The sequence below is a fragment of the Leuresthes tenuis genome, unplaced genomic scaffold (assembly GCF_036924035.1).
Source record: "Leuresthes tenuis unplaced genomic scaffold, fLeuTen1.0.hap1 SCAF_17, whole genome shotgun sequence".
Classification (NCBI taxonomy): Eukaryota; Metazoa; Chordata; class Actinopteri; order Atheriniformes; family Atherinopsidae; genus Leuresthes; species Leuresthes tenuis.
In genome coordinates, this window is record NW_027325371.1 from 8,416,443 (window position 1) to 8,429,463 (window position 13,021).

Sequence of the window (13,021 nt, forward strand, 5' to 3'; positions counted from 1 at the left end):
AAGCCTCTGCTCCCGCATCCTGTATATGTGTGAAATATGGTACAGTGTTCGATAACAGCTCTATGTAGAAAACAGATATTTTAGGTGTTTCTTACATCTTCATGGCAGCCTGTGGACTTCTGCAAGAGCAAACCACATGTAGGATGTACAATGTGGTGTTATTATTTGCTTGAAATGCACAAAAATCTGTATTTTCAGGTGTGTAAACAAGAACAAGGGACACTGAAAAGAATCACTCACAATTTTTCATTCAGACTCATCAAGATAGTGTCACTTCAGTGTAGACGCTTGAGTTCATTTCAACCCAGAAACAGTGTTGCGGTTTCTCTCTAATCCACTGAGTACACTGTCAAGTTTTTTTTACGGTGGAAAGTTAAGATGAGCTGTTCACAAGACCTTGAATTACGCACAGTCATCAGAGCACAGTCTTAGGAAACAGGTGTTACTGATGATTTTTTACAATGCTTTGAGCTTCGCATGATAAATAAATAACCAATCAAATTTGGACCCCTTTGTCCCTGCTGCTCGATCCACCACCCTTCTTCAAATTTAGAGTCATTTCCAACAACTTTGAATTTCTTTTTGGCTCTGCACTAAAATTGGCTTGTAAATTAGATCCCCCATTTGGACTGTATGAAATGTGTGAAATAAATTAGATTAAACAGTTTTTCTTTACTCTTCAGTCACAAAAGATGACAGGATGTGCAAGGTTTAGAAGTGCTCATGTAATGATATGTCATTTTTAAGAATATGTGTGTGTAGATGAAGATAACAGAGATAAACAGCTGTGTGCAGCAATAGTTTGAACACGTCCTCCACTGTGTTCAAAGTGCTCAAAGCTGTGTTCACAAAGGGCCACTTGGAGTTACAATAAATTAACAAATGTTTGAATTTTGAACAGCAATGAAAACAAGACAGACTGTGAAAGAAAATATCAGGAATATTTCAAAATCAAAACCATTGACAAGGCCAATGGTCAGTAAGAACCTCTTATTTTGTAACTAGATAGAATGGTCTGTTTAAGAAACAGATGAATGGCTTTTCACTATGACTACCTGTATCTTGCGTAGTTGAGTGAGCTGTTTGCGCAGGTCGGTGGCATTTTGCTGCAGACCGTGTAGATGGAGCTTCATCTGCAAGCGACCAACGCTGTTCACCGGGGTTGTGTTGGAGGGTGGCGGTGGCATCAGAGCCAGAGGTGCTGATGGTGTATTAGCTGCCAATCACAGAGCAGGGTGTTGAAGGTCATTGGGAAACAAATATATTAGTTTGCTTGACTGTGCTCCGGTGAGTTTTGTCACACAATACAAAATATAATGCACACATATTCAGCATAAAGGCTGAAAGAAACATACATATATAAAAAATCTGGTCACAAGCACACACAAGTTGTATCCAGTGTGGAAATGCAAAATAAAAAGCACCATATTCACAAAACTCTAGTTACCTACATTTAGAAATGTCAGCTCATGCTATTAGTAACCCGTAGAGAAGTTTGATTGCTCTATTTAGTGGTGACACACAGGGATAACAAAGGTTCTTATCTGAACCATTAACCAACCATTTATTTGATCACACATACACACTCTTAGAGGAGTGTCCAGTGTGTGACAAAACAAACTTCTGAAATTCCCAAAGGACTAACCAAGTAGAAATTTAAGAAGTAGCGACAGAGACAATAGAAGCGGAGTCCGCTGTCTGGGAAACCAGCCAGGAGGAAAACATGAGAACAGACACCGCCAGCTACCCAGCAACACCACACACCCATACAGGGGGCAGAGAGCCATGGGAAATGCCTGACAGGAGAAATAAAAAGGGAGATAGAGTAGGAGATGACAACTACCTTTCTGCTTCAGCCGTCCAGCTGGAATATAGAAAGAGTGAACCAGTTACCGAGAAATTAGTGCGTGTGATAGAGAGACAAAGAGGGAGAGGATAGTCTTCAGATTTAATTTTTAAAGAGGGACAGTTCTGGAGAACATTTGCTGATTGTGGTGACGGATTAGTCTTTTGGCATTATACCAATTCGTGAGGGAGATCCTAAAGCAGCAGAATATGTGCTCTGACCCTGTAACGGTTTGGCTAGAGAAAAGGTTTGTTCATACCAAACCTGTGCTACAGGATTTTAGACAGAAAAAAAGAAAGAAACAAGTCTCATTCAGGTTACACATGTTAAAAAATTCCTGTCAGTGTTTCAAAAAATATATGCTGAATAACATTTGTGTTTTGGAGTTGAATAACTGTCTGATAAAATCCTATTTCCACACATCCAGCTGAGGAGCAGTGAAAAAAGAAGAAATAAACCTTCTAACAACTTCAAAGCTGTCACCTTTGTTACTTCATCTAGAAGGTTATGTTTGCAATTCTTTATGTTTGCTTGCTTATTTAACATCATTCAACTCTTTCAGAGATGTTAGAAGGTAGAAGGTGTTGCCTGTGTTTGTTCTTAGTGATACTAAAAACGTCTTATCAGCTGATTGATATAACACTAAAGAGTGCTTCCCCAGGTATTGGTATACCAATTCATAAGCTTTTGGATTTGATCAGCTTGAATTCTTTTGCGAAAAAAAGTCATGATAGTCAAGGATAAACAGAGGGAGAGAAAAAAAGGTAAAGGAGGTAGAAATCCAGTTCCTGAAAATCTTTGGGTTTGGCTGTCGGTCAGAGATCTAATTTCTACCTCAGGGAGTGTTTAGGGATGCTTTCACATTTAATCTGTTGGGTTCACTTAAACCAAACTGGTGCATTTTCCTGTTTAGTAAGTTCCATTTTAGAAAAATATGTATTAATGTATTTAAAAAGAATAAATGAATAAGTGGATACATTGTATAACTCATGTAGGTGTGCAGCCAATGCAGACAGTTTTATATCTTATTCTGTGTATTATGCTCTTAATTTGGCTCATTAAAAAGAGGGTACCATTTCATGTCTACTGCAGCTTCAATAATTCAGTTCGTCTTTGGACAAAAAACTGACTGGTAATCATGCCATTACTAGAATACATGTTTCTAACTCTTGGACTGGACTACAAAGCAAGATTGTATTTGTATTTTCTTTTACTTGCTGTGGACATAGTGAACCAAACTGCAGGTGTAAAAGCACCAATAACAAGCTCAACAACACTGGAACAATACTGAATCAACCATATGAGAAAGATAGCATCCTCCTGGACTCACATGTTGTACACTCTCCCACTGTGAAAGAGAAATTTACCAGGAGATCACCATCATTGCAAGGCTGTTTATATTCTATAGGGAAGTTAGTAAAACTATAAAACAGGGAAAGTGTTTCTAAACAGCACAGGGATCAGAACAGGGACAGCAGTGTTAGTGACAGTTCAGTACACAGGTCTCAATTACTCTGCTATACTCACTTCCAGTGGCAGAGCCGTCACTGTTGGTTTCTGTCTTCTCGCTGGAAGAGAAAGGTAATGGCCGTGAAAACTCCGTTCCTTGGTCCGGAGGGCAGCCCGCCATCATGCAGAGACGCAGCAGGCCGCATCTGAGGATCAACGGCCACAGAGCAAGGCAATTACAGTGCTAACGCTAACAGCACCACTACCGGACACTATAAGAGTGATTATATTACCAAGATATCCTCTAGTAAATTAATCCCTTTTAAGTAAGGGAACATGGCTTGACATAATGACTGTAAGGACTTCAAACTCTACTGAAAAGCTATCTTACAAATCACTGACTAGATCAATAGTACAGTGGTCTGCAGCTGATGTTTAGTACTCTCTACTTGTGCTGTGCTCGCACAAAGTAGTGCACCACTTCACTACTATGGAGCTGATAATGGCTCTGATAATAGCCTGCTGCTGCTCCCGTCAATAACACTGGTTATGTGTCGAAGCTGAAGCTCTATGTTACTTTTAGAGGGTTAATAGGGTATGATGGAGGGTCTTACGTGCTGTCACTGTCTGGCGCTCTGGTCAGCACACTCTGAACAAGGCCAGTCAAGCTGGCTATCTGCTTCTCCATTGCCTCCATACGCTCCAGGCGATGATCCCTAAAAAAGGATGTACTACATGACTACATGACAAACATTTAATTCAGTACAAATTAAAACTGATTTACAAATAGAAAGGATCAAGGAGCAGGATCAAAGCAAGGGTTAGTGAGTTGTGCAATACACACACACACACACACACACATATATTTATATATATATATATATATATATATATATATATATATATATATATATATATATATGTACTGCTTCCATTACAATGGAAACGCATGACATTAGTTTGTCCTGACACACAACTCTGTTCTGTTCAAATGTCCAAACAAAGCAACAATGCAGACATCGATCAAAAAATGTTTGTTGTTTGAGGATACTTGTTGAACATGTGCTTATGAGCACTCATTGCATACATGAAAAGCTGATTTAGAAAATATTGTAGATCTAAGGGCATTCTGTGAGCAAAATAATACCATCACACAGTCTAATACTGACCTGCTAGTGTCCCCGTCCTGTCCAGACAATGAACCAAAACCGGACATGGCCCTGTTGCCTTCCCCAGGTCCAGCTGTGAGACACAGTGGATCTGAACCAGAGCTCGGCCTTGACTTTGGGCTCTCTACAAACACAGAAGAGGAGGCAGAGTCCTTGCGGAAAGTCTGCCTGACAGGTGAGGCTCTGGGTGAGCTGGAATATGAGTCCCTTTCCCTCAGCTGCATGTCAGGGATTTTTTGTGGCGATGAGGGTGGCATGCGAAAACCCATACCCAGGGTGGCAGAGGAGTAAGTGTCAGAATACAGCGAACCTCCAGGCTTGTAGAAGGAGTCCTCTAAGTCTCCCTGAAGAGCAGCAGCTGAGTAGGTGCTGAGGGAGCGTACAGAGCCGCGGCGGTAAAGGCCAGTGGTAACAGGGAAGCTGAAGGGGTCTCCGATGGCTGCTAATGACTGGGTGGAGGCAATGCTGAGGCGACCCTCATGCATCAAGCTGTAAGGATCTGCATACAGCCCTTCACTCTTCATCAGTGCCTTGTTTTTTCCAGAAACTTCTTCATCAGGCTTGACATCACGGCGCTCCAGGATGGCACTGGGTGAGGGAGACAGGCCCACATTGGTAACATGGCCAGCTGAGGGATGGTGGGGATGCCTGGGCTGCTCATGCTGGGGATGGGACCCAGCCAAGGATGGAGGACGGCCTCCGCTGTAGGAGAGGCGCGAGCGGGATGGAGAGCCAGAGGAGGCCGAGGATGTTGAGGAAGGAAGGGTGTTGAGGCGACGAGTTGGGGAGGATTCGCGGGAGGAATACACCATTTCCCTCTGAAATGAGAAAGCAGGTATGACAGTTACCATGGAGACCTGCAGTTGAGCGTCCCACATTTCCCATGTGTGATCTTACAGACACTGAGCAGGTGGTTCCAGCTTTCAGGTGTCAACATAAGCTGATGAATTTCTCAAAAGACTAATTATAGATCTAATTGTAAAATTTTGCCAAAAAGAAAGAAAAACATCTGTTTTTATGTTTTTCTTTTTCTATTAGGTCAGTGACAGAAAGGGTAAAGGGGAGATGTTGAGGGAATGTGTGATTATTTCAACAGAGCACCACATCTACGTGCAGCATTTTTATCAAAAACAAAGTGGTGACAGGATGCCCAAGATAAAGTTAGACCTCAACACCCATCAAGAGGAAATAGTACAAAAGGTCTTCAGCATTACTGAGATTTTCTTTTTCTATTCTCAATTGGCCTCTCTTTGTAGATGATCAGCGTTAATCCCACACTGGTGCTTTTTTCTACCCACCTCCACCTCTGCTTACCTGCTGTGGATTGATTCCTGTTGTGATTTTTCTCATTTATGAAGCTTTCAATTGCCAAATACTCTGCTTTTCCATGACACATGACTGCATAAAATTCTTATCTTGTCTCTATCAGTAATATTTTCTTTTTTCTCAGTATCCTAGCTTACAATATGATACACAAAAGAACGTTAATTTAAAACAAACAGACATAATTAGATAAGTATCTAAACAGATAAAAACAAAGCTAAGAACTCCAGTTGCTCCTCATGAGAGCACAAACACAACGTTCACACAAGCAATTAAACGGTTAGACACTTTAACGGTTAGACACTAATATTTCAATTGAGTTTGGTCACCAACAGTTCTTCAAAAACAGGTAGGTCATCTAACACTTCATTGTGTCTTTTTTTCTGGTATAAAATGGAGCCTGAGGGTGTACTAAAATGTAGATATAGCTCTTCCTTTGTCTGTTTCTGTTTTTTGTACAAACACAAATGCAAAACAGCACAACAAAGTACATGCATACAGATTGTGCACACAGTTGTTTTTCACTGCCTGCCTTGCATAGTTAATAACAGCTGAATTTCCAGTAATGAGTGAATGATGCAGATGGTAGGCAGGGTTTTGTATCAAATGATTAAAAAAATATCTCCCTCAGGCTCCCTGGATTTTTACTGAAGCAGAAATAGTTTCAGATGTTGAAATGTGCTCATTTTATAGAGGAACATTGTTCTCTGGTGTCCACGCAGCAACAGATGGCCTACTTGAAGATAAAAAATACATTTCCAGAGGGAATACCTGTTAAATTACTAACCCCAATACACTGTAATAGCCTGTCAAAGTTACTATTGCACCCTCCACCAAAAAACTCCCTACTGCACATTACCACAGTTCTCACTGATGGGTCAGCTGTCAAACAGGAGATTGGATAAGAGTAACCCTCAGTTTGCCCCTTTCACCCCCAGGTGCCCTCTGCTCACCCTCAGGTCTCCATTAGCCAGGTGTGCAGCAGCAGGGTAAGAAGCATAAATGGGCTCTTTGCGATAAATCTTGATGATGCTGCGGTCCTGAATGTCCCGGACGTCCTCCAGTTCATAGAACACGTTACGGGCCTCATCCTTGATCAAAATGGCTGTGTTGGGTGACTTCAGCATTCCCGCTGTCAGCTTCTGAGGGAACATGTGCACGATGAGGGCATGCAGCGTGTCCAGGCTGCTCAGCTCGTGGGTGATGTGCACCCGACGTGTCTCATCTCCGTATTGCAGGAACAGCACACCTAAAAAGAGAGCAATATAGCAGAGAAGGTTGAGTCAGAAGATTTTGGATTTACTGGATGAAAATATATCTATCAAAGCAATTCTGTCAAACCTGGGGCACATTTTGCAGTATTCAGTATAAGTTTTTGATTCAAATGCTCTGTGAGTGCATATGAGATCTAAACAACGGCTTTCGTGTGCAGATGTTTGCATGAAGAAACACGGTAACAGACTTTTTTTTCACTGAAATGAGAACAGGATTTTGGAGGCTGCCTATGACTCCACATTTAAGTTGCATAGTTGCATGCACAGATTGCATTTTTACCACACACTGAAATAAAACTCTTGGAAAACTCTTCATAGAAAACTGGATTCACCATAGAATTCATAGATTAAGGTGTGTCTGAAGCCTGACTAACCTGTAAATTCATCTTCATACACCATGGGACAAACAAAAAAGAACAAACAAGGCAAACATAGACCAAGAATTAAACGTTGGGAAAAATATGAGAGGTACTGCAGACATGTTGGGGAGAGAAGAAAAAAGACAGTGGTTAGTGTAGAAACAGGGGAGACAGGCAGGTATGCTATTGAAATTCTGCTGAAACATCGAATTTTGTATGCCCACACCTTGGTGTTTATGAGTCTGCACCATCTTTAAACTAATCTTCTCCACACACCAAAGGCCCTTTTGTTGCAAACCTGTCATCAACTCCACTGTTTACTATTGCCCTTGCATGCAATACCATTCTAAGACGTGTATTAACCCAATTACAGTGAAATTGATACTCACCAAAATAACTATTTAAGCAAAAAAGTTGTGTTGTCATATGCTTTCCTTATTTTAGTAAACTCTACTCTTGCTCATAGTATTACTGCAAAAATTTTAATCAGGATTTATTAAGTACAGTATGAAAATATTGAAATTTTTCTGCATCTGCACTGAAATATGTTGAATTTGTTACATTCATGGAAGTCGTGTATTAACTATGCTCAATTTCTATTAGCAGGGTAATTAGACTTAAGTAGCACTTTCACAGTAAATGTCATCCCACTCTTGGAAGCACAGAAGTTCACATCACCAGCTACATGCAGCAGAGAGAAAGCTGCAAATCTGTCTTGAGTCCAACCTGCATGTTGCAACAGAGCCTGCCAGAAGCGCCTCAAATCTTTACCTGGAGATCGTAGCTTATTCTGACTGGCAGAGCGGGACAGCGGGAGGCTCTGGCGAAATCGGTTCATCCGATTGAACCCAATGGGAATGTCTGCTTCTGACATGGTCTCCAGGGATTCAGCGGAGGCAAAGGAAAGCTTGGCAGCCTGGTCAGCAAGCCCAGACTGGGTAGACTGGGAATGTCTTGGACTGCGGCTCTGCAGGACAGGAGAACACACAGACAATTTACTGAGAGGTAAATATGAGGCAGAGAGAATGGAGGCTTGTGGAGTAACCAACTGGAAGAGACAGCGAACATACAATGAGACACCACACAAAGAGCCCCCTAACAAGATTATCGAGACCTTGACAGTGGTTTTAGCTACCAGACATTCACTAAGAATTACTAGCATCACAGTATGTGACATTGGTTTAATGAAGCAACAAAAGTGGAGTAGGTGGAACTCAGTCTGAGGGCATCAGCATCCATAAATCACCTAATCTGGGAAAGGAGCAGTATCAGGCTGAAAACCGGTTCAGCTTAATAAAGTTATGTTCTGTTTGCTCATCTTTGCACACCACCCACGCGGCTTCATCCAAACTCTTATTCCTGTGCACCTACGAACTTTTAAATGAGTGCTTGTGGGATGGGAAGAGAATCTCATGCAAATCCCAGGCTGTCATTTTGGGTTTATCCTGCTGGCCTGTGCCCGGCTGTCTTTCACTGTTAGTGCAGCTGGGGCTGAGACCACTGAACTGAACTCCCTAATTCCCCACCACTGTAGCGTTTCCTCTCGCTCAGAGGCTGCTGTAATGAGCTCCCAGAATGCTGTCTGCTGATTGTTTCTATGGAAGAAGCATACACATCCTTAGCCTCAGTATAGTAGCTGTGCCTGTCTCCTTCTCTATGAAGCATGAACACAACAGTTGTCACCTCTTTCTCTCTCTGCTTTAGTCAAGCTGCAGCATGAATCTACTGTGGTTTTCATTAATATGATATCTAACTAATGAGAGATTGGCTTGAGCAGCACAGGGGGCCATCTCTGTGCTTTTTGTCTCCTGGCTGGGAACTGTTTAAATTCATTCATAAACACACAACACCACACAGAATACAGGAAACCCTGATGCACAACTAGTTATGACTAGACTTTGGTTTCAAAATACATTCTTGTCAAAACTTTAATTGTTTGTTTAATTGTGATTTATATGCTTGTTTTTGCCAACATTCCGCAGATTGTTTTGGTAATGCCATTTCAAGCAATCCTGCTTGTTACCCTGTGACTGCCCCCTCTTAATTTCTTTGTAGCAGAAAGAGTGCAGGAGGGAAATTTTTGTTTCGTTTACTTCGCCCGAGTCATTGATCCTTCATTGAGCTGAGGTTTGTCCTCAATATATGGTTGCAATCATTGCTACAAGATGTCAGTACCGTAAAGTGTGCTGTGCATTTAGAAATCCCAGGCTCTCTCCTTGGTGCTGAACTAAATTCTGTCAGTTGTACCTTCAATCACTAATTTTCTCTAAAATCAAAGGCAGCTCATCCTTTTAGGCTGAAAAAGCAGTGATTGATTTAAAAAAAAACAAATAAACAAACTCACAAGCGCTAAAACAACTCACAAGGATTGAAACTCTTCATAAGATTTGTGCTGTTCAGTAAAATCATCCAGTGGCAAAAATATAGAGCAGAGGGAGAAAATCAAGTTTGAGTAGGTTGCTGGAAAAAAAGACCTTTTCTTGCAGGTTTTTAAGCACCTCTTCCATACTCTCAATCAGTTCTGTGCCTTCTTGCGTGTTCATGTAATAATCTGATTATTAACAGTAGAAGTGACAATTTACAGAAACACTGTTGCTGCAACAAATTCTGGTCTTTCAGTTGCACTTTGGTTATTCCACACATTTAAACAGGATAATCTATGTATATTAGAGTTCTCTTAATTTGTCTGACTGATTCACTTAATTTGAATCAGTCAGACAAATGAAGTGAATTGAGGAGCAATATCATCATCTCAAACCCAGTTATCACTGAAAGCTTGGAAAAACTGAAGTATAGTACAAATTTGTTCATTAGTGCTGTACTGAAGAAAAGCTAATTGTTAATATTTGGCTCAATAAAAGCAGCACTAGAAAAGTCTGTGAACCTTAACAGTATGTGCTTCTGACTCGTCTTTGAAGTACACCGACCATTGTTATGTACTTTCCTGGGCCTAAAATTGGCCATAAGTGTGTGAGGTACTGAGATACATCACCTCAGAACTGTGGTCTTTAGTGCTGCATCACACCATTTTGTTTTACGGTTGCTTCACATTTTTGTTGGCTTTTAGATTTTTGTCTTTGTGGCCTCTTCAACGTGACAGCAGATTAATGCATATGGGTGTGCATGTGCAGGGTTTACACAGACATTTATTTCAATAACAGAGATGTTACATCCCACAACTGCAGGGAGAGACAAAGAGCAAAATATTTTGCTTCAACAAATCGCAAACCTTTTGCTAACAATAGTCCACACTGTTGCTGTAACACCACTAACAAACAGGCTGACATAAGACAATGATCAAATTTGTCTCCCACTTTACTTGCCTCGCTGGAGGAATAAACTGCTGCAGCAGCACAAGAAACAGAAACTAAACTGCCTTATGTGGAACTTTCAAACATTCAATTACCAGAAACATTAGTAATTTGCTCTTTAAATGCACTGCTATTGTATGTTTAACATCTACAGTAGCTTTACAGGGTAAGGTACAAACCCCCAGCAGGTTTTCAGAATTTAACAGTAACAGTTGCTTTGACACCATCATACATAATTCAGTCTAAGACACCCACACACCCACACACACACACACACAGTCCTAAGATAGTGGTGGCAGACAATGTCTGAGTGCAAAGGGAAACCGTGATGCTGACAGATAACCCCCACCGTGTTTTCTAATAGGGTCATTTATCTAGACAATGACCACACTGAGCAACAACGCAGCCAGCACCATCATGGAAGCAGCCCATACTGTAGTGTACCACACTGTCAAGCAGTGGGACATAAAGGGAGAAATTCAGTGTGAACATGTTTACCCAGTGAGGCTGGGTTAAGAATTTTTTTTGGATTCAACTCCAATAATTAAACTCCAATAATCTTTTTTCAGTTTCATCCCCCAGTATTAGTTCAGAAAATGTAGAATGTGAATTGGAATAGTGTAACACTGTGCAAATTCTTTTTTAAATTTATTTCCTTCTTCTTGGCAGTGGTTACATCAAGAGAGAGATAGATCGATATCAGCATGCTCATGTTTAAAAATGAAGCTCAACCTCTGGTGTAAGTGAATAAAAAAACATTAGAAATCAGTATATTTTCTGGGCTCTGAGCTGTTTCCAAGCAACAAGATTGACCAGAAAATAGTCAAATTACCCACAGCAAACAGCTAATAGTCATTTTAAAACTTGTACTCGTACATAGAATATACTAAACTTAGTGAGCTTTAAAGGTTCTGGTCTGTATATTTCTTTACTTTGGACATGACTGGACAAACTGTTTCTTCTCACTAGTCTTTGCTTTCAAAAGTTAATTGTGATAGGTCATACAGTGCATACGTTGCGATCATGAGCGAGGTGGTGAGCTGATCACCTAGCGTTAACTTTAGGTAAAAGGCCATGTGAGCTGTTTTCCTGACTCTTTCTAAAACTGAAATTTTGTGAGACAGTTAATATTGACAATAGCTCATTTAAAGCTAACAACAGGGGCGGATGATAGTAAATCCAGGGGCCAGCTGCACAAAGGACCTTAAATTAAGATTTAATTTATAGTCTGAGATAATGACATGAAATTGATTGCACAAAATACCTTAAACCTTTGCTTAAAAATTTCTCTGAAAAGTGTCTAAGGCTTTCCTCCTACCATGACCTTAAATTTAAGGGAATCCTTACTTAATTAACTAAACTGTTGCACAAAAGACCTTTGCAGCCAACATGAAGAAAGCCATGTTGTACCATGCAGTGTATTTCAACCACAGTATGGCTAAGTTTATGTTGATAAATGAAAGAAATCAATGCATACAAAGAAGGCTCTCTCAGCCACTCCACGTTTTGTCGTCCCTATAGTTTTTATGCTGTGAGATCTTCCACTCAGTTAATGCCATGAGATGTTGTTGTATAGCTTGTATTTCTCACAGATCGACTTAGCTTCAGTGTGTTAGCTACCTTCATCGGTTAGCTGGCTTAGTGGTTTGGTTACAGGTATTTGAACAAATGTAACCTTGTTAAATGTGGTGTGTGTCTCTTTTGCATTTTACATGCCATTTTCTGTTTGACAAATTTGGTATGAACATTAGTTATACAGTGGGAATTCTTTAAAATTTATATTCTCTCCTAAAAAAAACATCTTTTAACCATATTATCTAACATGTACCAGGCAGCTAATTATTGGTGGTAGATATAAATGTGACTAATGATATCTATGAATATATGTGGATTTCTGCTTTACATTTAGTCTGAATTCATTGTTAAGGTGCAAGGATTGCCTTAACAGTTTTTCCTGAAGTATGGACACCTTTTAAGAGATTCTCTGTAACACCCTTAAGTGAATCCCTCAGCTCAGGATATATAAATTTCAAGTGTCACACTTGAGAAAGAAAACCTAGGCCCAGGTATTTAGCTGTACAAACAATACCCACTACTCTGCATAAGTAACACACAAGAACTGATTTGTTATGGAAATGCAAAAACCCCGTTTAACTCGTAATAAACAATAATAACCCAGTTTCAGCTTTCTATGAGGAGGAAAGGAGAATTCAGAGAAAGATGTTGGATGACTGAAACAATATCTGTAAAATTCAAATATCAAATTCTTCTGCTGAAAAATAAAAAGGAT

General features: G+C 40.3%; 1 protein-coding gene across 4 annotated transcripts in view; it reads right to left on the reverse strand.

The window, feature by feature from the left end:
• The window catches only part of srcin1a (SRC kinase signaling inhibitor 1a), a 94,313-nt gene that overhangs the window by 14,781 nt on the left and 66,511 nt on the right, over positions 1–13,021 (reverse strand). For all 4 annotated transcript variants that reach the window (XM_072368776.1, XM_072368777.1, XM_072368779.1 and 1 more), the window contains 8 exons: positions 8,192–8,387; positions 7,436–7,447; positions 6,741–7,036; positions 4,465–5,282; positions 3,910–4,011; positions 3,374–3,501; positions 1,844–1,864; positions 1,056–1,216 (listed from right to left, as the gene is read on the reverse strand). In XM_072368776.1, coding sequence (XP_072224877.1) covers positions 1,056–1,216; positions 1,844–1,864; positions 3,374–3,501; positions 3,910–4,011; positions 4,465–5,282; positions 6,741–7,036; positions 7,436–7,447; positions 8,192–8,387 — 1,734 coding nt within the window. The remainder of the gene's footprint in view (positions 1–1,055; positions 1,217–1,843; positions 1,865–3,373; positions 3,502–3,909; positions 4,012–4,464; positions 5,283–6,740; positions 7,037–7,435; positions 7,448–8,191; positions 8,388–13,021) is intronic.